Source organism: Heterocephalus glaber, unplaced genomic scaffold, assembly GCF_053883595.1.
Source record: "Heterocephalus glaber isolate CG9 unplaced genomic scaffold, H.glaber_assembly_v1.0 deba00001451, whole genome shotgun sequence".
Classification (NCBI taxonomy): domain Eukaryota; kingdom Metazoa; phylum Chordata; class Mammalia; order Rodentia; family Bathyergidae; genus Heterocephalus; species Heterocephalus glaber.
In genome coordinates, this window is record NW_028258301.1 from 331,147 (window position 1) to 358,085 (window position 26,939).

The 26,939-nt window shown below is 47.9% G+C and overlaps 2 protein-coding genes and 2 pseudogenes across 16 annotated transcripts in view; 3 read left to right on the forward strand and 1 right to left on the reverse strand.

Annotated features, from left to right (window-relative positions):
- The first annotated feature begins 1,971 nt into the window (after positions 1–1,971).
- LOC101705652 (protein AF-9 pseudogene) lies at positions 1,972–2,831 on the forward strand (annotated as a pseudogene).
- On the forward strand, positions 2,821–4,465 carry LOC147827294 (protein AF-9 pseudogene; annotated as a pseudogene).
- A 2,996-nt stretch (positions 4,466–7,461) lies between these two features.
- Positions 7,462–23,488, forward strand: Echdc2 (enoyl-CoA hydratase domain containing 2). Of its 9 annotated transcripts, none has more exons than XM_004869229.4 (10): positions 7,462–7,787; positions 12,544–12,611; positions 12,685–12,772; positions 14,026–14,112; positions 15,063–15,155; positions 16,073–16,129; positions 16,331–16,518; positions 20,767–20,817; positions 22,148–22,195; positions 22,965–23,488. In XM_004869229.4, exons 1-10 carry the CDS (start codon positions 7,631–7,633, stop codon positions 23,040–23,042), a joined length of 915 nt encoding a protein of 304 aa, XP_004869286.1. In that variant the 5' UTR covers positions 7,462–7,630; the 3' UTR covers positions 23,043–23,488. The 9 variants fall into 9 exon arrangements, with proteins under 9 accessions (XP_004869286.1, XP_021103587.1, XP_087070962.1 ...); XM_021247928.2 differs by having other exon boundaries at positions 7,476–7,787; positions 12,544–12,602; positions 15,066–15,155; XM_004869230.4 differs by having other exon boundaries at positions 7,483–7,787; positions 15,066–15,155.
- The window catches only part of Zyg11a (zyg-11 family member A, cell cycle regulator), a 55,471-nt gene continuing 51,653 nt past the window's right edge, over positions 23,122–26,939 (reverse strand). For all 7 annotated transcript variants that reach the window (XM_087214832.1, XM_087214831.1, XM_087214829.1 and 4 more), the window contains one exon: positions 23,122–26,144. In XM_087214832.1, the coding sequence (XP_087070958.1) occupies positions 25,981–26,144 (164 nt within the window). In that variant the 3' untranslated portion in view covers positions 23,122–25,980. The remainder of the gene's footprint in view (positions 26,145–26,939) is intronic.

Here is a 26,939-nt window from a genome sequence, read left to right on the forward strand (position 1 = left end):
TCCTTTTCAGGCCTGCAGCCAGTGAAGCTACCTCCAGACCAGCCTTGCTGGGGGAGCTCCAGTCCTGGGAGTCAAGGAGTCTCTAAGGCCTCACGCACCCCCCCCCCTCAGTTTCTTCTGATCTGAGGGTGTTTCGTGAAATGTGGGAACAGAAAGGTTCAAAATTCACTGTCATCACTCATCTTCCACCAAGGAAACTGAGGCCCAAGAGACCTGCTCAGACTGGAAGAAGAAGGGTGTTGAGAAGAGAAGATCAGTACTATCTCCTGTGGTTTAAACATGCCCCTCCCCAGTGACCATTGTGTGCTGGAAACTTCATCTCCAAATTCATATGTTAATGGTATTTGGAGGTGGAATTTTGGCAGGTGATTGGGTCATGAGGACTCTTCCCTCATGAAAAGATCGGTCCACTATGGGTTACTGAGGAAGCAGCTTTGCTATAAAAGTGAGTTCTCCCTGGGACTCTTGGTCTGTCTTGCCATGTGATGCCCTGCACTCCAGTGGGACTCTGTAGAGAGTCCACACTAGCAAGAAAGCCTCTGTCAGACATGGCCCCTCAACCTGTACCTCCCAGTCCCCAGAATCATGAGCTGAATAAACTTCTTTCCTTTATACATTACCCAGCCTCAGATATTCTGTTATAGCAACATGAAGTCATCATGCCACCCTCTCTATCGGAGATGCACACCTGAACGAAGCTGCCCAGAGCCAGGCTCTCCCATACTTCCAACCCTAGCCGGTATCCAACCTCAAGCTTCGGGCTGCTGGCTAAACTTTTAATAATGGGGCAAAATAAATAAATAATAAGGTAGAAGGTATAATCTTGTGGGAAAGAAGAAAATAACCCACCCCTTGTACCCCACACAAAGCCTGGCATGCTTCCATCCATTCCACAAAACATTTATTGAGTACCTGCTATGTGCCAGGCAAAGAATAACAACAAAGTACCCGTTCTAACAGAAATTTTATTCTAGTAGGGAAAACAAGAAATAAACAATTTTCCAACAGTGATAAATGCCTTGAAGTGAGTATTTTCTGCAACCCCGGATTCAACTCACAGTTCAGGCCTTAAACTCCCAAACAAACATTGTTGGTTTCTCTCATCTCCCATGGTCTGCTTCTCATAAGCCATTTCCTCTGAGACATTCAGCATCACTCAAACTCATCCATCACCTTCCAAAGGGAACTTATTTCCTGTCTCAACTGGCTCCACACCAACGTGGGCAGGCTGACCTTTGGCTCCTGGCCTTTCCTTCCAAGAGAAGACTCCCTCCACAGCCTGAGGACCAGAGTTGTTCATGAGCAACCCCTTCACCGGAGCTCAGGAGACCCCACAGTGCCTAGCAATGGAGCCACATGAGAAACTTCCCTGCGATGTGGACCAGACTATGTCCCTTGATGGTAATAAGTACTTACACTAAAAAGCAGGGGTGAGCAGGGATGGCACAGCTGTGTTAGCTCAGCCACATGCAAGTTTCAGAACCAGAGGAGCCCACAGAAGAGACCCCTCCAGAGTGACCCTGCTCCCCCGCATCTGGTTTCTGCTATGGACCAAATGTCTGCTCCTGGCCCCATTCAGTTCATATATTGAAGCCTAATCCCCGGTATGATGTTATTAGGTGAGGGCTTTGGCAGCTGATTAAGTCATGAAAGTGGAGCCCTCATGAATGAAATTAATGCCCTTATCAGAGACAGAAGAAGCTGGGTGAGGGCTTGGGGATTTAGCTCAGTGGCGCTGTGCTTGCCTTGCAAGTGCAAGATCTTGAGTTCGGCCCTGTAGCCGCTGCCTCGGCCGCCGCTTCTGCCGTGGGGCTGAGTGTAGTGGGCGAGCGGACGAGCGCGGGGCCGCCAGATCATGTCCGCCGTCCGCTCTGCGCTCCGGGGCGAGCGCTCGAGCGCCACGGCCGCTCCATGAATTCCAGCTGAGCGCGGGGGCGGGCGGGACCTCAGCGCCCGCAGACCTAGCCCGGCATGGCTAGCTCGTGCACCCTGCAGGTGAAGCTGGAGCTGGGGCAACGCGCCCAGGTGCGGAAGAAACCCACCGTGGAGGGCTTCACCCACGACTGGATGGTGTTCGTGTGCGGTCCGGAGCACAGCAACATTCAGCACTTCGTGGAGAAAGTCGTCTTCCACTTGCACGAGAGCTTTCCTAGGCCAAAAAGAGTGTGCAAAGATCCACCTTACAAAGCAGAAGAATCTGGGTATGCTGGTTTCATTTTGCCAATTGAGATTTATTTTAAAAACAAGGAAGAACCTAAGAAAGTCCGCTTTGATTATGACTTATTCCTGCATCTTGAAGGCCATCCACCAGTGAATCATCTCCTCTGTGAGAAGCTCACTTTCAATAACCCCACAGAGGACTTTAGAAGAAAGTTGCTGAAGGCAGGAGGGGACCCTAATAGTATTCATACCAGCAGCAGCAGCAGCAGTACTAGTTTTTCAAAGCCTCACAAATTAATGAAGGAGCACAAGGAAAAACCTTCTCAAGACTCCAGAGAACATAAAAGTGCCTTCAAAGAACCTTCCAGGGATCACAACAAATCTTCCAAAGAATCCTCTAAGAAACCCAAAGAAAATAAACCACTGAAAGAAGAGAAAATTGTTCCTAAAATGGCCTTCAAGGAACCTAAACCCATGTCAAAAGAGCCAAAACCAGATAGTAACTTACTCACCATCACTAGTGGACAGCAAGATAAGAAGGCTCCTAGTAAAAGGCCCCCTATTTCAGATTCTGATGAACTCTCAGCCAAAAAAAAGGAAAAAGAGTAGCTCAGAGGCTTTATTTAAAAGTTTTTCTAGCACGACACCACTGATACTTGTTCTGCTGATAAAAAGCAGATAAAAGATAAATCTCATGTCAAGATGGGAAGGGTCAAAATCGAAGGGGAGGTATCAAAGAAGAAACCAACTTTGCCACCTTTTGATGATATCGTGGATCCTAACGATTCAGATGTGGAGGAGAATATGTCCTCTAAATCCGATTCCGAGCAGCCCAGCCCTGCCAGCTCCAGCTCCAGCTCCAGTTCCAGCTTTGCACCGTCCCAGACCAGGCAACAAGGTCCCTTACGGTCTATAATGAAAGATCTGCATTCTGATGACAATGAGGAGGAATCGGATGAAGCAGAGGGTAATGACAATGACTCTGAGATGGAAAGGCCTGTAAATAGAGGAGGCAGCCGAAGTCGCAGAGTTAGCTTGAGTGATGGCAGTGATAGTGAAAGCAGTTCTGCTTCTTCACTCCTACATCATGAACCTCCACCACCATTATTAAAAACCAACAACAGTCAGATTCTTGAAGTGAAAAGTCCAATAAAGCAAAGCAAATCAGATAAGGAAATAAAGAATGGTGAATGTGACAAGGCATACGTAGATGAGCTGGTCGAGCTTCACAGAAGGTTAATGACGCTAAGGGAAAGACACATTCTGCAGCAGATTGTGAACCTTATAGAAGAAACTGGACACTTTCATATCACAAACACAACATTTGATTTAGATCTTTGCTCACTGGACGAAACTACAGTCCGTAAACTACAGAGTTACCTGGAAACATCTGGAACATCCTGAGGATACAACAACTGGATGCATCAAAAACTATTGTTTTTGGTTTGGTTTTTTTTGGGGGGGGGGTTGTGGTTTTTTGTTGTTTATATGAAAACACTCAGAATGATGCAACCAAAAGAGAAAAAGTAAAAATCAAACAACCCTCAGCTTTATTTTTCTTCAAAGCCAGTCATCATCTCTTGATAAAGGAGAGGGTAAGCAAACCAGCCTCAGCGGACCACTCTTCTCTCCAAGGAAATCCTGGGAAGAGTTAGCCTGGATAGCCTTGAAAACAAAGCAGACAAAACACAGGAACACTTAGAGAATGTGTACGGGATCATGTGTGTCTCTCTCTGGTATAGTTCATTCCGCAGGACGAATGCATATTCAACACACTGCCTTATTATGTAACTGATCTATCTATTATCGCATACAGATATTTTAAAGTCTTTGAGGGAATGACACCACCAGACGTCAAAATACTTGGTCATGTGGATGCTCTATCAATGCAGCACCCTCGCCGTCCCATGCCCAGTGACCTACTCTACACCATGCCACTCTCCGCCAACTTCTTACAAGTCCTTGAGCGTGTCACAGTCTGTATTTTCCACCTTCTGTTTTTCCAGGTCCAGGACACAAATTATCAACTGGGAGGAGGGGGGACCAAATAGGCACTTTGATTTTCTTCTTCTTTGTGGTCTTTTTCTCCTGAAAGTTGGGGCCCAGTCCTTGGCTGTCTCCATGTAATGATCTTGGACCATGGTAGAAAATGCACCAAATAGGATCATATGAATTGCTGTCTAGCCTTAGTCAATAAACCTGTAGGACTTCTAACAAAAGTGTACCTGTAAATGTCCTGAATCCAGCATTGTTAAGCTGTCATCAACAGTCTTGTGTCTGTTTTACTGTTATAATATTAGGTAAATATGGAAGTAAAAGCATTCCACAGGATCATCATTTTAAAAAAGGAATTCAAGTCCTATTTTCTAAATACAGTAGAAATTAATTCAGATCTATTTATTAATAAGCGTTTCAGATCTCTGCAGCTGCCAGTGTGGGACTCATCTTTACCTTAAACCAGGAACCAGAGGCTTTTGTTTGCTTAAATATGATTCTCTTAAACTTTTGTATTCAAGAAATTAAAATCCTCCTTTGGGGATAATTCTTGTTTATTCTGCCATCACAGACTATGTTTTAACTTATAGATTGGTGGTTCGATACCTGTTAGACACTTGCTAATGTTTCCAGAAGGACTTCCTGTATTGGTGAAAGTAAAGATGATTGGGGAGGGAGGATGATTTTTGTCCTTATTGTACCCTTGGTTTGACACTAGAAATCTGTCCTGTGGCATGCAAGACAAAGCAAATTATTTTTAAAAGAAAAAAGATAACCAAAGTACTTTGGTGTCATTATTCTACCCTCTCCATTCAATGAGAAGTGAAATGAAAAGTGAGAACAGCTATCTTCCAAGGTTTTTTAGGAACTCAACTGGAAAGAAAAGAAATGAAGAAGTACTTCTGGATCCAAGTGTCCGTCACAGGATCGGCCTTAACGTCTCTGAGCTCATGGCCAGTGCCTCCCTCGAGTGTTCCATGCCAGGCGCTGGCCCCTCACGCAGAGGTTAACTAGTGTCCATGCAGAAAACATCTTTCCAGACCCGTTCTTTGGGGCAGTAATGTAAATGCAGATTGATAATGAAGTGATTTCTGCATTTTAAAAAGGGGATTTTTTTACACTGTTTCTTTCTATCCAAAGAAACTATTTTTTTCCTTTAAAAAATTATAATACAGCCATGCTCCTTGTAATTTACTTCTCTGAAGTGTCCTCCCAGAGGACAAGTGTGCTTTTCCAAGAATGTTATGACTCTTTATGATGATTGGCATGAACCGTACTTGAAGCATTTGTTGTATAGTCAACTTCTTAATGTGCAATTACAGAGATACTTTGCAAGTCATTTTGGACATTAGGTGACTGATTAATTGTGTGGTTTTAGTTGTGTTTTTATTTTTAACTTTACAGATAAAAGGGGAAGGCAATGTTTGTATGAAAATGTTTGTAAAGATTCAAAACTCATTTAAATTTTCTAATTGCTAATCCACATATTCTCCCTAAACCAGAAATTTGTGTGGTTTAACTAATACATCTCTGTAGTTTAACTAGGGTCATGCATATGTAGTTTGGGCTATTTTTATTTTTGTAACTAAATTGTATGGCAAAATCTTAAAAAAAAAAAAAGATCCTGAGTTCAATCCCCGCTACCAAGACGGGGTGGTGGGGGGAGAAGCTGGGTGTGGTGGTGCACACTGTGATCGCAGCACCCTCGGGAGGCTGAAGCAGGATGATCAAAAGTTCCAGCCCAGCCTGGGCAATTTAATGACTTAGACCCTGTCTCAAAGTAAAAATGTGCTGGGGATGTAGCTCAATGTGAAGGTCCTGGGTTCAATCCCTGGTGCAGAGGAGAGAGGGGAGGAGAGAGGGAGAGGGGGAGGGAGATCAAAAGCATGCAAGATCCCCCCGCTGGGTATCTTCCCCAGAGAATGAAAAGCATCATACCACAGCGATATACGTGCACCCATGTTCATAGCGCACAGTCTGTAACAGCTAAGGTTTGGAAATAGCCCAAGTGCCCATCAACTGGAAACTGGATAAAGAAGATGTGGGTTTTTTATAAAATGGAGTACTACTCAGCCATAAAGAACGAGAAACTAGAGTCATTTATAGATAAATGGATGCATATTGAGGCCATACTCTTAAGTGAAATAAATAGGATACACATGTGTAAATACTGAATAGTTTCTCTAGTGTGAGAAACTGAAAGTGTAAATAAGGACGAAAATGATTAAAACGAATAACTGATAATTTGAAATAGGAAAAGGTCCAAAGGTGTAGGGGTGGTGGGAGGGCAAGGGGAAAGGGAAGAAGGGAAAGGAAAAATTATGAGAAAGAAAAAAAAATGGAAACAAAGTCTATGTAAATAGGGAAGGGTGGAGGGGTGAAGGGCGCTTAGGTAATGGGGAAAAAAATAAGAACTAAGATACATCATGTTCAGGTACAAACAACCAATGATAAATGTAAACAAATTGTATACCTAAAATGTACCAATAAAATGTACCAATTAAAAAAAAACACAAAAGCATACAAGAGAGACAGATTCTGAATGTGAGCTCACCCCTTTCTGCTCACTGCCTCAAGGACCATGCCCAGCTGCCCACAGTGTGTTTGTTACAGCTTCCCACACTAAGCCATTCCCACTGCCTATGTTACTCATCCTGCCTTGTAACAAACCTGTCTTACCCAAGCTGGTTTAGGTGGCTTTCCTTTACTTGTACCCCAGATCTCCCTGGCTGTCAGTGGTCCTATTTTTGTCAAAGAGATTATATTAATCAGTAACAAAGAGACCAAAAATACTAGTGTATTGAAAGAGAGAATCTAACAGTTTAGCTAGCCATAAGTCCAGGGCCAGATCTGTTAATGGCTTGAGATATTCAAATAGGAAGAGTAAGAATTTGGGGAGCAGGGAGAGCGTACACTGATACTCTTGATTGATCAACGTGGAAAGAACCAAACAAGGCCTCTGCAAAGGCAGCGTGGATGGACAGAGGGGAGCAGAAACTAGCAATTCACATTCATAAATATTTTTGTGGGACAACTTATTGAGCCTTAAATTGGGCTAAGCATTACATTTAATAGGAGGTGAAGCAGTAACCTCACTGCCTCGCCTCCCATTCTGTTTGAGGCACAAATGGAGGTGAGACAGAGGGGTCAGTGAATGTAGGCAATGCCGGAGTGACTGATAAAATGCCACATTTTAACTGAAATGACATTTATTGAGCATACGTGTGAGCAAAATTCACATACTATATTCAGTCGTCACGTCACCACCACGAGGCAGTCGCTGTTATTCTCCCTGCTCTTCAGACTAACTCTCGGAGAGGCTGAAACCTTGCCCCAAATTCCATGGAGAAGATGGGCTTTACGGGCTCGTCTCCCGGTCTCCAAGCGGCGCAGCGACCTCTCGGCCCATAGGTGGAGCAATTGTGGAGGCCTCGCTCGCCGCCGGAACTAAGTTTTCAGCGGAGCAGAGGCTGGGATGGGTCCGATCCGCACCTTCCCGGCCCGCGCCCCTATGCTGCGCGCCCTGCTCCTCCTGCACCCCTGGAGGCCCCTGGGGGTCCGCGGCTGCACCTCCCACGGGACCTCTGGGGGCCGCGAGATCCAAGTGCGTGCCCTGGCCGGTCCCGACCAAGGTAAAAGGCCGTCACGGGGTGGGTCGGGACCCGGCGGGCTGAGGGCAGGCCCAGCACTCTGAGCTTCTGCAAGGCTTCGAGCTCGGCCCACGCGCCCTGGAGAGGCTGAGGCCGTGGGCGAGGCGAGTCTCCGAGCGCCACTGAGGACTGGAACCAGATCGCCTCCTCCCAAGCTAGGATTCCCGAGCCGCCCAAGGCCCAAGAAGCGGCTGCCTAACCGCGGTGGGACTTGGTCAGACTCCGTCTCCTCCACCTCCCATTTGGTGACCTCGGGTGTGTGGAAGGAGAGAGGCGTAGCGCAGGGCTGGCACTGGGTTCCAGGAGCTCCGGGTCATGAGCGATAAAGTGCCAGCTGCTACCCCCCGCCCCCAGGGTCCTGGCGCGGCTCTGGAGCGGAAGCGGCGGAGCCAATCCTGCGGGACGTGCGGGGACTCGGGAGCGGGGAGCCGGACGGCCGCCTGTACCCCGCGCGCTGGCTCCCCGGGGAAGTTCAGAGGTTGCGGGCAGATAACGCCTTTGATCGCTCCTCGTGTTGGCCGGGGGTGGGGTGAGGGTGTTGTTTTTGCACTTAAGGTGCGTTCGACGGCGCCCATCGGGCTCCCTAGTCCGCTGTGGAGAACCACCGGGGTGAGACCCTTGTCTTTCCAACCCCCTAGTCCCATTTCCTTTCCCGGGCGTTTGATGTCGGGTTATTCTTTTTTTTTTAACGACGGGTTATTCTTGTGAGTTGTGTTGCGTTGTATATTTGACTGTATTTCTTGCCGTTTATGCCCTGACACTTTTTTATTAGTACATGTTTGTTGTACGTACTGAATCCAAGCCTTGTAGGAGGTTGGTGCATATAAATGACACTAAGTTTTAAAGAGCTGCTTTTCCATATTACTTGTTCCCCTGGTTTGGAGTGAGGGGTTTTTAAGCCATTTGTTCTCCACTCTGCTTTCCAGCAGCCTCTGTTGACCCCACCCTACCACCTAGCCTTGCTCTAGACCAGTGATGGCAAAGCTTTAGAGCTTTCAGTGATACAAACAGGCTGCTGTGGCACGCGTGCCATAGATTTGCCACCACTGCTTGACCATCCAGACAGAAATGACCTCAGCCAGCTGCTCAGGAAAGGCGCATTGTGCTTGGTGAGAGGGGGAAGGGTGCAGTGCAGACCCAGCTGCACTGGTAGGGTCAGAACGGGCTATGCTCCCAGAATCTGAGACAGACTGAGAAGGCAGGGACCAGCGCTAGGTCCTCTGGTTCTCCAGAACCTGGCATGGGGATATGCACGTTGTTATCATCAGGTGGGTAAATAAAAGCCAGAGACACCCTGCCTCAGGACTCCTGGCCTGGGCTGCAGTCTCCTTAGGACCTAGAGTTGCCTAAGTCCCTGCTCATTTTGCCCTGCTTACCACACACTCAAACTGCGGCCAGACACTTTGGTACATTTGATCTCTTTTTACTCCTCAGATCGACCTTTTACTTGTTTCTCTTTACAGATCAGGAAATTAAAGGCCAGAGGGTAAAGACACTTAACTAAGGCCCTAGAGCTGGTTATCTGACCTGTGGCTTAAATCAAGGATTGTAAGACCTGCCAATCAGAATTCTGAGGAGGATATACAGGTGGAGAGAGAAAATGAAGACAGAAGATGAGAGGAGGGGCCAGAGATACAGCTCAGTGGCAGAGCTGTGGTTTACCACGCTCAATTCCCAGCACCATCCAAAAAAAAAAAAAAAAAAAAAATGAGAGTTAGGCAGAGAGAAAGGACAGAACAGGAAAGCAAAGAGGAGAGGGGAAAGTGTCTCAGTCTCAGGCCATCATGATTGCTTGTTTTGTTTTTTAGTACCAGGGATCGAACTCTGGACCTTGCGCTTGTGAGGCAGGCAGTGGAACCACTGAGCTAAATCCCCAGCCCAAGGCCATCATGATTGTATTTGTCTTCTGTTTCCATATAACAAACGACCACAAACTCCGTTGCTTAAAACAACATACACTTATTCTCCCATAGTTATTGTAAGTCACAAGTCCAGGAGAAGCTTAGCTGAGTTTTCTGTGTCAGTTGTTAACCAGGATACAGATGTGGAGTTGGCTGGAGCTCTGGTCTCATTGGAGGCTTTACGGGAGTGGGATCTACTTCCAGGTCCTCCAGCAGTTGACGGAATTCACCTCCTCTTGGCTGTGGGACTGACGTCCCATTTTCTTGCAGATTTTTGGTCAAGAGTCCCCCTCAGCTCTTAGAAACTTGCCACATGTCCCTGTCTGTGTAGGCCCTGGAGTCTGACTAGACAAGAGCCTGGCGTATATCACAGCCTGATCACAAAGTCACATCTTGTTGCCTTTGCATACAGCTTAACCCGATGTCAAAGTGACATTTTATGACCTATGCTGCTTTAAATTGGTTAGAAGCAGTTTTCAGGCCCCATCTGCTCAGGGGAAGGACTTGTTGAGAGTGTGATTAAGTGGCCCAGCATCTGACACACTGACCTTGTATCTAGACTGTTGCAAAGTTTATGAGACGTGAGTCTCTCTGTGCCTCTGATCTCATTTGTGTCCACCATGGTTGCTCTCCCCAGAGTTGCATCCTTTTCTCTTCTGAGGCACCAGAGCTAGGAAGGGCCATAGGGCCATCTGAGCAATCTGCAGACCTCCAGCCTGCTGGGCTCTTAGAGCTTGCTATAGGTTTCCCGGGAGGCTAAGAAGCCTTACTTGCCTGAACATCATGGTCTTCTGCCCTGAGCATAATTCTGTAACTCCTGCTGCGTACCTGCCCCTTGCTGGTGCAAAGCTTGCCCTGGCCCTCTGTGCCTCAGGTCGACTCATTTTTGCCAGCCAAATGGATACTGCTGTTCTGCATGCTGAGGGGCTCAGGAGACAGTAAGAAGGGGCTGTAGGGCCCGCTATTTAGCTCAGTGGTTTCGCCACCTGCTGCGCAAGCACAAGGACCCGAGTTCAATCCCCGGTGCCAAAAAAAAAAAGAAGAGGCTGTAAAGGCCAAAGAATTGGAACAAGCTTTAGCCATCCTGACATTTTATAAGAGAGACACAGCCTGGCGGGGGGGTGATAGGAGTGTTTGAGCCCCTTCCCAGAGCCATCTGTCTTCCCCACACCCTGCACATGGTGCAGATGAGTTCACACCGAAGCAGGGTACGAGGACAGATCATGGGGACCTTTGTGTGTGGTACTAAGAAATTGGACTTTTTTTTTTTAAGGGGGAGGAAAGGGAGAGACGTAGTTAGAAAGAGAACTCTGTCCCAGAAGGAGGCATGTATGTATGTGGGAGAGAGCAAAGTGAAGGACAAGAGGCCTGGTTGGGAGACAAGAACTAAAGGAAAGCCCCAGCTAGTGGCTGTGCAGTGGGTCTGCACTGGGGACTTGAGATCTGTTTAGTTTGGACTGCCAGCTTTGTGACTGAGCACATTTTCTGGGTAATGTGGTTATGCTGGTGGCCTTGGGTGGGGCCCAGGTTAGAGAAGGTTTAAGGGAGTGATCTTATGAATGTGACTAAATGAGTGGAAAACTCACCCAGACAGGCAGGGGATACCAACAGAGACAGACACAACAACAATCAAGCTTCAGGGTTTAATTGTTTGTTTCTTGTGACAGAGAAGCAGGCTGTTTTGCCCTCATGAGTGAATCAGTAACATCTAGACTTTGAGAAATGCTCCTGGGTCCTCAACAGGCGACTACTTTTGAGGGAAAGACAGGGCCCAAGGAAGATTCTGGAGGTTTTAACAGGCTTTTAATAGACACAAAAAATTTTTTAAAACTAGAAAGTCTGGGGCCGGGGATTTAGCTCAGTGGCGCCACGCCTGCCGTGCAAGCGCAAGGTCCTGAGTTCAATCCCCAGTACAAAAAAACCAAAAACTAGAAAGTATGATGTCTAATGGTGCACACTTGAGTGATAAAATGACAAAGTAATACATGGAAAGCCTGGTGCAGTAATCCCAGTACCCTGAGAGGCTGAGGCTGGAGGGATGCAAGGTCAAGCTCAGGCTGGGCAACTTATCAACATAGGAAGACCATGTCTCAAAATAAAATATAAGAGGGCCGGGGATTTAGCTCAGTGGTTTCACCGCCTGCCTCTCAAGCACAAGTACCTGAGTTCAATCCCCAGTACCAATAAATAAATAAAATAAAAAATAAGAAAGGGTAGGGATGTAGCTCAGTGGTAGAAGCCCCTGGGATCTGACCCCAGCACTGTACTGGGGGGAAAAAAGAAGTACATGGAAGTGATTACACAAAAGTTGGAAGAGCTACTCTGGGAGAAAGGAGGAGATGTGATGGCACAGGGCATGCGGTGGGTTTCTGAGGCGGGGTCCTATTGGCATGGCTCCATTTTGTGGCTCTCGGTGGGTATTTCCCTTATCCTAGCATCAGCTCTAGAGGAAGAGTGTCAGTTGTGAAGGGAATGATAATATAGAAGCCGCGAGATGGAAGATGTGTCCCTGCACCTGCGTGTGTGTGTGTGTGTGCACACACACGCGTGTGTCTAATGAAGCAGGCAGGGGCTATTGAGAAGATCATTCTTGCTCCTTTTTCCACTTTGCTCCATGCTTTACAAGCTCTTCTGCTTCCTCTGTGAAGTAGTAAGAGGAACAGTTATTCTTTCCATGTCACAGTTGGAAAAACTGAGGCCCTGGTGTGCGACTGCCAGTCACACTATTCATCAAGGGCAGAGGTTCCCGAGCCCTGGGCTCCTACCCCCTGTCCCCCATCTGGGGTGAGCAGGGCCAGCCCCTCATCCCAGGCTGACCCCAGGCTGATCCCCTGCAGGAATCACGGAGATTCTGATGAACAGACCTCGAGCCCGCAATGCCCTGGGGAACGTCTTTGTGAGTGAGGTAGGAAAGGGGGTGCCTGGGTGGGGCCCCATGGGGCTGGGGTATGGGGTGTCTGACAGGGTGTCCTCCACAGCTGCAGGAAGCTCTGGCCAGGCTGCGTGAGGACCAGCAAGTGCGTGTCCTGCTCTTCAGAAGTAGCGTGAAGGGGGTGTTCTGTGCAGGTGGGTCCCCACCCCAGGGCTCTGGCAGAGGGGAGTAGGTCAGCTCCAGCGTGGGATGCATTATTCCCATTTTACAGATGTGAACTCAGGGTGGTAAAATTCCTTGCCTAGTACCCTACACTAGTGAAGAATCAAATAGAATTTTTCTTTTGTTACCAAGGATTGAACTCGGGTCCTTGCGCTTGCAGGGCAGGCGGTGGAACCACTGAGCTAAATCCCTGGCCCTAGAATTCATTTTGATGTTGGCCCCTCTGACCCCACACACCAACTTTCTGCTACTCCACGGTTTGTTCCAATCCTTCACTGAAGAGATGAGAGAACTGACTCCAGGCACAAGGTCATTTGCCAAGGTGGGACTTTGTGCCCTTTGTCCACCCATAGAATCAGTCCCTGTGGCTGGAACTCAACCACACCTGTGCTATCTGGTCCTCATACAAGGCAGGCATCATGAACTTCTGCTTCAAGGCAGGAGAAAAATGTACCCCAGGCCCAGAAGGAAGAGCAAGTCAAGGACCACAGCTAGGCTGAGAACTGACTCAGGAGGTGTCCTTGGGGAGGGGCAGCAGGGCCAGGGCCCGGTGTTCACTCACTCATCTGTTCATAGACCATGGGCTGTCTTCATCTTTGGTCATTCTGAGTAATGCCCTGTGCATTACTATGCAAGTTTCTGAGTTCCTGTTGCCAATTCTTTTGGGTATATACTCAGGCCTGGACTCCTATCGTAGTTTTGTTGAACTCATGGAAGAACCACCAAACCCTTTTCCATCATACTGTTTTCCATAACATTCTCACCAGCAATTGTCTGGGATTCCACTTTCTCCACTTCCATGCTGCCACTTTTTGATTTCTAGTACTGGGGATTGAACACAGGAACACCCTACCACTGAGCTGTACCCAGCCCCTTTATGTTTTAAGTAATAACCATCCCAGTGATTCATGGTATCTCACTGTGGTTTTGATTTGCATTTTCTTGCAGACCAGTGATGTTGAGCATCTTTTTGTATGCGTATTGGCCATCTGTATAGTTTCTCTGGAAAAATATCTTTTCACGTAGTTTGCCTACTTTGAATTGTTTCCTTGTTGACTTGTAGGAGTTTGTTTTGTTTTCTCTGGCTCCCGTGACTGCATCTCCTGGAGTTTCTCCTCCTCTCTGGCTACTTCTCGTCTAGTCTCCTTTGCTAGATCTCTAACCACTGGGGATTCCAGACTAGGCCATTCCCCAGATGCAGGCACCAATCCCTGACCATCTGCAGGTGCGGACCTGAAGGAGCGGGAGCAGATGAGTGCGGCAGAGGTGGGGGCCTTCGTCCAGCGACTCCGAGGCCTGATGAGTGAGATCGGTGAGGGTCTGGGAGGAGGGTAGAGGATTGGGGGTGGTCCCTGCTGTCCAGCCCCTCCTCACCCACACCATCCTCTACTTTGAAGAGAGCTCTGGTTTTGTTTTATTGAGACAGCTTCTCACTGTGTCATTCAGGCTGGCCTTGAATTCACTGTTTCTCAGGCTGACCTCGAACTCATGGCGCTCCTCCTGCCTCAGCCTCCCCAGTGCTAGAATTACAGGCATGCGTCACCATGCCTGGCCTGCTTTTTGTTTTGACCCCTGTGGGGAGACAGATGGGATGGGCACAAGGAATTCCACAAGGAAGAGGGGACAAGAGGAAGCAGAGAGCGTTTGTACCAGAGAGGACCCTGGCTGCTTAGCCTTGAGCCCCACTACAATGACCCTGCCCCACCCCACGGTTCCATCTCAGCTATTCCAGGAGTCAGGCTCACTGAGCATGCTTTCAAGCTTGAACAGTTACTGTTCCCTTTGTCCAGAACACCCCGTCTTGGCTATCTGAGCTTTCACTCATCCTTCAGTACCGCCAGTGCCCCCTCCAGGAAGCCCTCCCAGCCCACCCTCCAAGCTTCCTTTTATGGGAGCACTAAGTTCCCGAGTTATTGCCTGACTGCACATTTGCCTTCTCCATTAGCCCAAGCCCCATGGGAGCAGGGGTCACATTTGATTCAGGTCTGTGTTCCCAGCACCAGGATGGGGCTTGGTGCACACATAGGCAGGTCCCAGGGAGGCCGGTGGGAGAATGGGCCAGAGGAAGGATCACCCAGCCTACACTCCACTCCCCTTCCCCAGAGGTCCCAGAACCTTCCCTGGTGGGGAAACCAACTTCTCAGATAATCTGGCTTAGGCACCAGTAAGGGCCCCAACCGGGGACCCTCTGTTCTGCCAACTGGGGTCTGTGCCCTGATCCTGCCAGGACCACACAAAACTGAGCCCCTCTTCATCCCACAGCAGCCTTCCCTGCGCCCACCATTGCGGCTATGGATGGGTTTGCCTTGGGCGGAGGCTTGGAGCTTGCCCTGGCCTGTGACCTCCGAGTGGCAGGTACCAAAGTGTGTGAGGTGGGGTGAGGAGGGGAGGGTGAGTGAAGCACAGAGTCGAGAGGCTCTGCAAAGTCAGCCACTGCTCTTGGCCTTCCAGCCAAAAGGTAAACTGAGGTAGGGTAGGGGACACAGAGGGAACGCAGGCAAGGCAGGTTTGCCACCAACTGCTTCGGTGCCCACCACCTACCAGAACAGCTTCCACCTTCGGAATGGTCACTGCAGCCCTGTTTCAGGCATCTAACTTGCAGAGTCTGGGTAAGAGTTGAGAGCTGCAGGAGCAGTAGCACGGTCACTTCTTTGCCCACACCACACAGGTCAGGTGGCCTATACTGAGGAAACTCAGGAGAGAGGCCTGTGAGTAGTCAATCAAGGAAACCTTCTGAGGAAGCAGAACTGAGGAGGACAAGGAAAAGGTAGATGTAGACTGAAACCATCAGGAAATTTCAGGCAGGGAAAAGAAGCCCAGAGGTATTATCGTGAGGGGAACAGGAGCTACAGACACTCAAGGCCAGGCCAGAAATAAGGGTACATGAGACAGAATCCATTAACCCATAAACAGGTATCAGGAGCCTTTTAGGAGGCCCTTGTTCAAGCACCATCAGCCCATTTGATCTTTCGACACTGCGTGCAGAAGAGGGCCTAACATGCTCTTCTACCCTTGAGACTCAGAAGGGAGAGACTGCTAATGATGCCCAAACTCCAGCAGTGGGGGTGGGGGAGCCCAGGCCTGAGCCTCCTGACTGCCAGCTGGGGCTCCAACAGAGCCAGAATCTGGAGAGGTCTGGCTGTGGGCAGACCATGAGGGGAGTGGCTGGGGAGAAGCGGAGACTAGAGGCGGGTGTCTCTTCCCCCAGGGATTAAAAAGTGGTGTACAAGGGGTGGGACATGGAGGAATTCAACCTGTTCCTGTTTAAACAGCTTCCACAGCTGTCATGGGGCTGATCGAGACCACTCGAGGGCTGCTCCCAGGGGCAGGTAAGTGACCCACAGTCCTGCTCTTCTCTATCTGCCCAGTTCCACTCCATCCAAGTCCTTCCCAACTTTGTTTTTTGGCTCCATGCTGGGCTCTGCCCTCCCATCCTGACTCAGCCTGCAGCTCTGAGAAGCCCTGGCCATGCCCAGTCTCAGCCTTCTCAGAGAGCCTGACTTAACACCCTCACCCGTCCATCCTGGCAGGAGGGACTCAGAGGCTGCCACGCTGCCTAGGGGTGGCCCTGGCAAAAGAGCTTATCTTCACTGGCCGGCGACTGACTGGGGTAGAGGCCCATGCACTGGGGCTGGTGAACCACGCAGTGGACCAGAATGAGGAGGGCAATGCTGCCTACCACCAAGCGCGAGCCCTGGCCCAGGAGATCCTGCCTCAGGTGGGTGCCAGTCAGGCACAGGAGGGAGGGACTGTGGGAGGCATCTATTCAGCTATCTAGTGAACAAAACCAAAGCGAATTTTAATTTTGAATTACAATGAAAATTGAATCCAGCCCACAGTGACACTTGACAGGATGCCAAAAGGCCAGGGAGAGAGAGTCAGGGCCAGAGGTCCATGATCCGCCTCCGGTTCTGGCCAAGTCAGATGACTTACTGGGACTGAACAAAGGCGAGCCAGTGAGCTGTAGATGGACCTGGGAGGGACCTTTGCTCCCCAGTTCACAGGCACCAGCCAAGGCTGGCGCTGCTTGTTCTGCAATTGAGCCTTGAGGGAAGAAATGAAGGTAACTGATCACCTTTCAAGGTCACTGGCTCGGTGCCTGGGAGCCCTTCTTCGTGGCTGACATTCTGAGTGCCATTGGGGTGCTGGCTCCCCATGCTTTCATTGTTACCCCCAAAACCACACTGAAAAATGTATAGCTCCAGGCATAAATATAGCTTCTGTCTTCACAATGTGTGTCAAGAAGGAACTGGCCAAATGGCCAGGCCCTGAAATACTAGGTCAGACCTTAGCCCAATCTGCTCCTCACCAGCAGGTTACAAGCATCTAACTTGCAGAGTTTGGGTGAGAATTCATAGCGGAGAGCCGCAAAAGCACCACCCAAAACAGCATCAACAAAACAGCTTTAAGTCAGATAGTTTCCCTAAAGTTTTAGAATTAGTCTCTATGGCTAGCAGGCATGGTGACACATGCCTATAATCCTAGCACTCAGGAAGCTGAGGCAGGAGGGACCCAATTTTCCAGCCAGCCTGGGTTACATATGAGTTCAAGGCCAGCTGGACTAGAGTGAGACTTGTATGTATGGGGGAGGGGGTTGTTCCCTAGGGAACAGATTTAGGAGACTGCCCAGGAGCAACCCTATCAGCTGCAGGGCCCAAAGACCCAGTGTGATACCAGGATCTTTTCCAAGGGCCTGAGGAGCTTTGCTGGCTTTTCACTAAGGGACAGCAAGAAGGGATGAGGGATGGGGAGGTCTCAAGTTTCCATAAAGTAATAAAGTTAGCACTGACTGATATATAATAAATCTTGACTCCAGCCCATACCAGGTACCTCTTGTGTGTGAGACACAGTTCCTAGCACAAGGCAGCTGAGCTGAAGATCTTCATTTTATTTGTGAGAAGATAGACCCAGAAAAGTTAAGGGACTTGTTTATCAAGGTCACAAAGTTATTGCAACATCAGACAGAGTAACAGATAACACTGGTATTTGGGGGTTTATCTTGCACAACAGAGAGTGCAATGTAGAAACTATTTGGGGGGGGTACTGGGGATTGAATTCAGGTCCTTGTGCTTGTGCAGCAGGCGGCAAAACCACTGAGCTAAATCCCTGGCCCCGAAACTGCTATTTTTAAGAGTGCAGAATAGGTACAAATTTTTTTAATTTTTTGTTTTGATACAGGGTCTTGCTATGTAGTTTAGGCTGGCCTTGAACTCACATCTGTCATCATGCCTCAGTCTCCTGTGTGCTGGAATTACAGGTGTACACCACTATACTTCATTAAAAATGTTTAAAACTTTGAAACCAAATAATACTTTCAAGTACTGGGAACTGAACCTAGGGCCTTCAAACTGAGCTACAACCCCAGCCTTTTTTCTTGAGACAAGGGTCTCCCCAAATTACCAAATTGCCCAGTTCTAGGCTTGAACTTTTAATCCTCCTGCTTTGGCCCCCCAGAGTGGTAGGATTACAGGCATGTGCCTGTGCACTTGATTTATAAAACATTTTAGATCCTAAAAAATTTTACAAACATGTTAAAAACTGTTAAAATGTAAGTCTATAAAATTGGAAACCATATGACGCTTTAGCATTGCTTGTATTTTTTTTTTAAGGAGAGGTTTTGGCTCAGTTTGTAGAGGTTTCAGTCCAGTTGTCTGGCTCCAAGGCAGGGTGCCATGCAGATGGGCATGGCAGAGGAGAAGCAGGGAGCCATCAGAGTACAGGGGAAAGGTAAGGGACGTTACCAGAGACCCCTGCAATGGTCCTGGTCTCTTGCAAGCTAGTACAATGTCTGAAAGATATGAAAGTGGGAGTTAAAAGCACACAGAGACTTGAGAGAAACTGAGTCTTGGGTTGATCTAAGCTGCGCTGGGCAGCAAAGACAAAAGACTTCCAGAACATATAGTCCACAAGTGTGGGAAGAAGGCAAGCTGGGCAGGTCTTGGGACACCTGCTGATAACAAGTATCAAGCAGGCGGGACTGTAGAATGAGGGCACAAGCATATCTTTGTTGAAAAGAACAGTTAATTCAGAGGGGAAAATTTAGTTGGAGTCAGTTGACCTTAACTGGGAGTGAACTCAGCCAAGCTCTGCTACTTTTAATGTAACACAGCCAAATCATGGAGGGGCAAGCAGCTTGTGCCACTGTAGCCTGTTAATAATACTGGGCAGAGGTGTCTACTACAGAAGAGGAAGTGTTACCAAGTTTTGGAGTGCTGGGGTCTCCTTCTGGAGGTGGTTTCTAGGTTCTTTCTGTCCTGAACGAAGAATTGGTGAAGATAAGCACAAATGATAGCAAAGTTTTACTAAAGGTAAGAAAAGAAACAGGTTCTGTGTTGCAAGTTTTGACCAAGTAAAAGGAAAAGTACACCCTACAGCCCAAAGGTGGGCCATCCATGCAACAGAGAACACAGTGTCCTTAAGATTGGATCTGAAATAACCATCAAAATAAGTAACTGGGCGCAGTGGCAAATGCCTGTGATTGCAGCCTCTTGGGAGGCTGAGAGAAAATGGCAAGTTAAAGCCAGCCAGGCAATTTAGGGGCATCCTTCTAAAAAGAAAAAAATTAAAACAAGCATTGGGCATGTAGCTCAGCACTCCTGGGGTTCAATCCCTAGTACTACATAATAATACGGAGTGCTAAGTCTTTATAACTGAGATGTTCTTTCAGGGTAGGGTGGGAGGAGGCTCACTGCCCTTGCCAGGGCAGTCTTGAAGCCTTTAGGTTTATGTGTTTGGAGTCTCTGAATGCACACAGAAGCCAGGGATGACTGAAAGGAGTGGCGGGCTGCAGCTTCCCCAGGGAGCTGTCTAGCTGCACCTGGAGACGGGGTATGGTTTGCCTTTCGGTATAAACGGGGTAACAGGATCTCAAGATGATTTGTTTCCAAATATTCCAGGTGATGGCATTCAACTAATACAATTACAGTATGTGTTATTTCAATATTTAAAAGGAGCTCTATATACCAAAACATCAGCCTGTTGAAAATTAGGAACTACAGTTACTAATCTTCACAGCTGGGACCTTCTGGTGTAGCCTGAACAAACCTGCAACCAACTTCCTGCTGTTACTGGGGATTGTGAATAAAAGGCTTCCCAGGTTAGCTCCATGTGACAGGGGCCGCCATCTAGGGGACAAGGCACTAAGGAGGGAGCCGAATGGCTGGAAAGTTTACTCAGGCTAGAAAAAAAGCTACCAGTAGTATGTGGGTATGAGAGGTCCATATATTAACTCAGATTTCCCCTTTAAATAGTAAATATACATTAGCAACTGAAAGGATTTGACTGTGTTTTCTATTTGAACACCGAAGGAATGCAACATACTCTGGCCACAGTGTGAGCCATAGTCTCTTATCAAAATGTGAATATTTCTAATAATTTAAAAAATATATACATATATCCACACAGATACATATGTTCACACAGTTCACTTTCATGAAAAAAAATCAGTTTATTTGGGTAGTTACTTAAATAACAATATATATCCATGGCAAGTAGATCAAATAGAACAGAGTAAGAATGACACAGTAAAAAAAAAAACAACAAGAGGCTTCCATTTGCTGATGAGGTGAGGCAAAAAGAAGAGAGCGGCAGTAGTAAAGATGACAGGCAACAGTCAATTCTTTACCTCCCCGAGCTGTTTCAATCTGAGAACCCTGGAAAGCGAGTAGACCATTCAGTGAGCCTGCTGGTAAGGAAGTGCTCTGGGAGCCTTAAGATGTGGTAAGCACTGCAAGGATGGGGTGAATGACAAGAACCCAGCTGGTGAGGACCAGGAAGGTCAGGATCAGTCTCCTTCCTTTACTACAGAAAAAGAAGCTTGACCTAAGAGGCAGGAAGATTAGAGCTTAGGAAATACAGTGTACCAAAACAGCTGGTATTGGAACTAGGCCCAGCAAAGCTGTGACTCTCTCCAGCTCAATCCTGGGTTGAGCCACTCTTAACCAAGGACCGGTTTGCTTTTCCCCAGGCCCCCATTGCTGTGCGGCTGGGCAAAGTGGCCATCGACCGAGGAATGGAGGTGAGATTCCACTGGCACAGGACCTAGGTCCACACTAGAGGCAGCAGTGGCTGTGTTTCCCTGGCTCTTAAGACTGACAGCACAGATGGAAAAACTCAGAAACACCTCATCTGCAGGCTTCAAATCTGACCCCTTAGTTTACTCATCTACAAAGTGGTAAATGTGGCCAGATATTCCTGATGACATTTTATCCTCTTCTCTGCTCCTTGGAGAGGAGAAACAGGTTCAGAAAGAGCAAATGGCTTGCCCATAGTCACAGAGGATGCAAACAGGAAGAACCCAGGTTGTGTGGCTCCCAGTCCGAGCTCTATGGCTTTGTGCTGGGCTCAAGCACAGGGCTTGGGGTGATGGCAGTGCAGCTCATCTATCTGTGGAGATCAACTCACTCTTCCCACACTCAAGCTGGACCAGTGCAGGGAACAGGGACAGAGGTGCCCTCACAGTGGGCAGGGAGACACACACAAATACTAGCAGGAGGCTAAGGATGCCAAGCAGACACCTCAGCAGTGAGAGCTGAGCTGCCCATGAAGGCTGCAGGCAGCTGTTAAACTTGGTAAAAAGTGCATTAAGAATATTCAGCTTGGGGCTGGGGATTTAGCTCAGTGGTTCCGCTGCCTGCCTTGCAAGCAGAAGGATCCGAGTTCGATCCCCGGTACCAAAAAAAAAAAAAAAAAAGAATATTCAGCTTTCCCTTTACCTGTGGCATGGGGCTACCACATGGAGAAGTGCTGGCTTAAATGTTTCCCAGGTCTGGGCCTTGGGAAAGGTAAGAATTCCAGAGAAAAGCCAAAGTCAGCAAAGACACCAAGGTATGTGAGCAGGCAGCCTGCCAGGACTGAGGCACAGGCTCAAGAGAGTTGCTCTTCATTGTGGCTGCAAGTGGGTTTCTCAGCCATGTAACAGAGCTCTCAATCCTCACCATGAAATTGAGTTCCTATCCACAGTATTTACAGGTGCTGGCAGCAGCGAGTATGGGGCAGCAGAGGCTGGAGAAAGTGCCAGGGCCCCAAGGCCTGCAGCTAACCCCTGGGGATAGCAGAGGGTGTTGTGAGGAGCCAGTGGGAAAGGAGGGACACAGGCTTGAGCCTGCACTGTTCACTCCCCTTCCTGTCTGGAGAAACAAACCAGCAGCTCTACCCACGGCCGAGCAACCCTCCCCAGTTTTCCCAGCACTGTCTCATCACTGTTGTGAATGGTGTCCCTCTCCAGTTGGGAGGCTGCTTGTCAAGTCATCTCTGCTCACAGATGGGCACAGGGAGGAGGGCAAGTGGCTCCCAGTATGGGAACAGCTACACAAAGTCCGGCTGAACCAGGGAGTATTTCCTTGCAGGTGGACATTGCATCCGGGATGGCCATTGAAGGGATGTGCTATGCCCAGGTATGTGACTGCTGCCAGTCCCTGCGCACTTGTTAGTAGTACATGACATATTGGGAAGGCTTTCAATCCGAAGTTTGACTTTGTGCCAGCCCCTCCTCCTCGTAATTAACCTTTAGTGGCTGAGGGGAACATGTGACTCCTCCCTGAAACTTTCTTACTACCAAGTGGTGGTTCAACCTTCCCTATTAGTGACCATATTCACAGGAAACTGCACAAGCACCTGACAGAGAACAGCGTCTGCTGTCCCTGCCAGACAACACGGTAGGGGGTGGGCAGCAGGCAGGATGTCAAGGCCTGGGTACAAGCTACAGGCTGTACACAATGGAAGGACTGAAAACCTGGGGCTGACTCAATTCTCAGTTGAGTAAAAAGAATACTAATCTCAAGGATAATAAATATCTAACACACTCCTAACAAAAGGGTCTTGGAACTGGTAGACCTAGTGAGAACCAACCATATTGCTGGATGCAAAGCTCAATTTCTTGCTGCAGTCTGACCTCTACTGAGCAGGCTCCTATCAGACTGCTGCAGGAGGACATGAGCTCTCTGGAGGCAAAGCAGGGTGCAAGGAGAGGCCAGGGTTGGTGGGGCACAGATGCCAGAGGGTGGCCTGCCTTCCCCAGGAGATAGGCTCACAGCTCTGCCTGGCCCCAGACTAGACCCCAGAGACACCTGGGACCTGGCTTTGTTGTGGGCTTGATAAGCTTGAGTAGCCTGGTTTTTATCCTCTCCCTGCTCCCTCCTAACTTGTATTCTGTGCATTTTGCAGAACATCCCAACCCAGGACCGGCTGGAGGGCATGGCAGCCTTCAGGGAGAAGCGGCCCCCAAAGTTTATTGGCAAGTGAGCTCGTGCATGGGAGATGCACCCGGAAGGAGCTCACACCACTCCACCTAAGCTGCCTTCCTTTCTTCTCACCCTACGTAGATAATCACTGGTGTTGGTTTGCTTTGGAGAATGCTTGGCTCTCCCTACTCATGTGACAAAGCACAGATTAAAACGGACCCTTCTGTCGCTGTATTGGTGACTCTCGGGGCCTGGTCTCTGCCTCTTCACCAAGGTGCTTCTACCAGAGACAGCAAAAGGTTGTACAAAACCCCATGTTTCTTCCTTTGGACAAGAGAGACTCAATCCTAGTACTGGTTGAGCCTGTGTCAGGACTCAAACTGCAGAGTCCAGTTACCTGCTGCATAACTTTGGAAAAACTTTTAGGCTTCACCTTTGTTATCTGTGAAATGAATGTGAAGATTTTTTTAAACCCTTATGTTCAATAAACTAAGTTACAGATGCTTACCTCCAGGGTACTACGGGATCAAGTGAAATCACAGTGAAAACCTTTTGTAAACTGTAAGATGGCAGGAAGATCTTCACTGGGCTTCAGGAGCACTAAGAGAGCATTTTTTTTTTTCCAGTACCAGGTAATGAACCCAGGGCCTTTGCATTGAGCTACACTCCCAGCCTTTTTTGAGACACAGTCTAAGTAAGTGGCCCAGGCTGGGCTTGAAGCTATAATCCTACCTAAGTCTCCTAAGTACTTGGGATTACAGGTGTGCACCACCACACTCGGTTGAATGTGATTAATTGTAATGGAGAGAAGGGAGGTTCGGGAAATGAGCAGGCAATGCTGGAATCTCAGCCTGGAGGATTAGCAAAAGATGAAGGTTGATGGGAACAGCATAAGCAAAGGTGAACAAGGGGATGATGTACTTAGTAACAGGAACAGGGGAGGCCTGGTATTCACACATCCACCCTAGTCTCAAGACTTGCCGCCTCCTCTTTACCAAGGCTCTGCTGTGGTCATTTAGCTGGATATGAGCTCCGGCTGAGCGCCCTGAACATAACCATGGACACATAACAGTAATGATGACTTGCTAAATATAAGTTTGCCAGGATTACATTGTATCCTGGAGGGGAGAGTAAGAGAGGAGTCCAGGTCTTAGAATCACAGAGCATCCTCACTGCAGTGATCACTCTAGAAAGTCAACCGTATTGGACTTTCTTTTTCTCACCTGTTAAGTGGGGAGAATAAGACCTCAGAGGACTGTTGTGAATGAGACAAAATTTGAAGGGATACCTGGTACAGAGCAAGGCCACAGCAGACACTGAGCCCTACCACACATCCTCACATCAGCACAAGTTAGGATCTGCACTGTTCCTACGTTCTGGAATCCAGATCAGGAAACTGAGAGACCCCTTTTAGAATCAGTGTGAATGAGTGTGAAAAAATACAGTTCAGTTTAGGGACCATGGAAAGACTTGGTTACAAATTCTGCTTATCTAAGGAGGACACTTGAAAGGAATAGTTCAGAACATGGTTTGGAGTAACTAAGGATGAGTTTCTTCTGCAACTTATTCCCAAAGACGGCACATGATACTCCAGTTAAGAGTCCGGACCAGTCTGGTGTGGTGTGCCATCCCCATAATCCCAGCATTTGGGAGGCTGCGGCAGGAGGTTTATAAATCTGAGGCCAGGCTGGGTTACAGAGTGACACTTTCTCTCAAAATAAATAAAAGGTCTGGACCAAGCCAGCTAAAAGCACAAGACTAGGGTTGGGATGTAGCTCAGTGGTGCCGCCCCTGCCTGGCAAGTGCGAAGTCCTGAATTTGATTCTTGGTACTGAGAAAAAAATAAAAGCACAGGGGCTGGGGATTTAGCTCAGTGGTTCCACCCCCTTCCTGGCAAGTGCAAGGTCCCAAGTTTGATCCCTGGTACCAAAAAAAACCAAACAAACAAAAAAACCACAGGACTAGTCCCTCAACACGCTAATAATCTGGGCTTTACTTCTGGTCCTTAAAGCCTCTGATAGTTTATCTTGTAGCTGAGATTAGTTCTCAAAGAAGTTATACCTTTTTCTCCATACTGAGTAAGAGCACCCCTTGAAATGTTTGGCAGCCTTCTGGGCCCATCCGTTTACTCCCAGTTACAGCAAACTGAAGCAATGAGACTTACAATCTCTGTATAATCTTTCCTCTGCTGTTCTCAGGCCAGGGCCTGACCTGCTGTGGCCACCCTATCCTCATCGCCTGGGCTCAGAATGTCACATTCACTTGGTCTAATTACTCAAGCTGCAGAAGAAAGGGCACAGATAGAATGTCAAGGTTGTATTAAACATTTTCCTCTATACCTCTCAAATGGAAAATATTTGGTATCTGTAAAAAATAAGTTCTTTTATTCTCCAACAGAGGTTTTGCCTTCTAAACAAAATCTATGAGCATATTTTCTGATCTGTTCTTCATATACTTCTTTTCTGGTAGTTTCATATGACCAGAACAACAATTGAGGAAATTTAACATAACCATCAAGATTTCCCTTGTAGGTCTTTGATTTCTCTTCTGGGTACGCAAGTCCTGTTCAACTGACAAGCTCCCGCATGGGGAATGGCCCAGCTCTTTAAACACGAGCTCCCAGGTCCTCCTGGAGACTGTGGTTTGATTTTCTCCAAACTGCTGCTGACGGAGTGTCCCCAAAAGGATTCCACCTCGATCTGGGATTATGGGTAACACACAAATCCAATCCTTTTATAATTTAACTTACAAAAGCTCAACAAGAAGGCCGGGGATTTAGCTCAGTTGTTCTGCTGCCTGCCTTGCAAGTGCAAGGACCAGAATTCGATCCCTGGTACCAAAAAACCCAAAAAACAAAAACTCAACAAGAAAAGGTCAATGAGACAGTCAACTCATTAGTTCCAACAACTGGCTTCAACACTGAATTACACACAGGGCAGAAAGCCTGCTGCTGCAAAACAGAGCGCATCTCCACTGCGCCTTGGGCGCATAAAGAGCACTCAACACAGAGGGAATCTCCGGTAGCTTGTGAAATGCATCCTGAAGTCCTCTAGAATGGAAACTGCAATCTGCTGTGCTTGTGGGTTTGCCTGACCATCCACCTGGATATCACACAAAAGCTGCAATCCTCCTTCTTCAGCTAACATTTTGCAGTACACGCTGGCTGAAAGAAAAATCAAACAAAGACAACTGGTGTTTTGAATATTCCCACGTCACCGTATATACCTTTATGAAGAAAAACTACAAAAGCTTAAGCTCTTTGACCGAGGAATTAACAAATAAAATCAGTCAATTCCAGAGAAATTTGTCAAAACTTAAGTAATGCTTGGCTTGTAGGGTGAGAAAATAGATGATGATTTAAATATGTTTACTTCCAGACAACTCTTAACTTCAAACCCAGGGCCTTGTGGACATCAGGCAAGGGCTCTGCCACTGAGCTACCTCAGCCATCTTTTTTTTTTGGTAGCGGGGATTGAACTCGGGTCTTTGTGCTTGCATAGCAGGCGGCAAAACCACTGAGCTAAATCCCCGGCCCTACTTCAGCCATCTTTAATCCTAGCTTTTATAAAAGAAACAAACTTCCTTTACTTCAAAATATATGTACCTGTCAAGTTCAGGCAGTATGTTGGAAGAAATAACCTGAAATGAATAACAATGTACAGAAAGAATTTTTCGGGATAGAAATGAATATAAGGCTGGGCTTGGTGGCACACGCTTGTAGTGCCACACACTCTAGAACACCAAGGCAGGAGGATCACAAATTCAAGCCTACCCTAGGAATTTGGCAAGACTCCATCTCAAAAAATAAAAAAAAAGGGCTGGGGATTTAGCTCAGTGGTGCTGCTGCCTGTCTCGCAAGTGGTTCGATCCCCGTTACGAAAAAGGAAGAGCTGGGGAGGCAGTTCAGTTTGAAGGCCCTGGGTTCAACCCCAAGTACCATAAGAATAAGTAAATGAAA

Bases quoted from the DNA above. Each gene is read 5' to 3' on its own strand.
- Echdc2 (XM_004869229.4), top strand. From the start codon at position 7,631: ATGGGTCCGATCCGCACCTTCCCGGCCCGCGCCCCTATGCTGCGCGCC. The intron at 12,612-12,684 runs GTAGGAAAGGGG...TGTCCTCCACAG, and splicing joins GGAACGTCTTTGTGAGTGAG to CTGCAGGAAGCTCTGGCCAG. The intron at 16,519-20,766 runs GTGGGTGCCAGT...GCTTTTCCCCAG, and splicing joins CCCAGGAGATCCTGCCTCAG to GCCCCCATTGCTGTGCGGCT.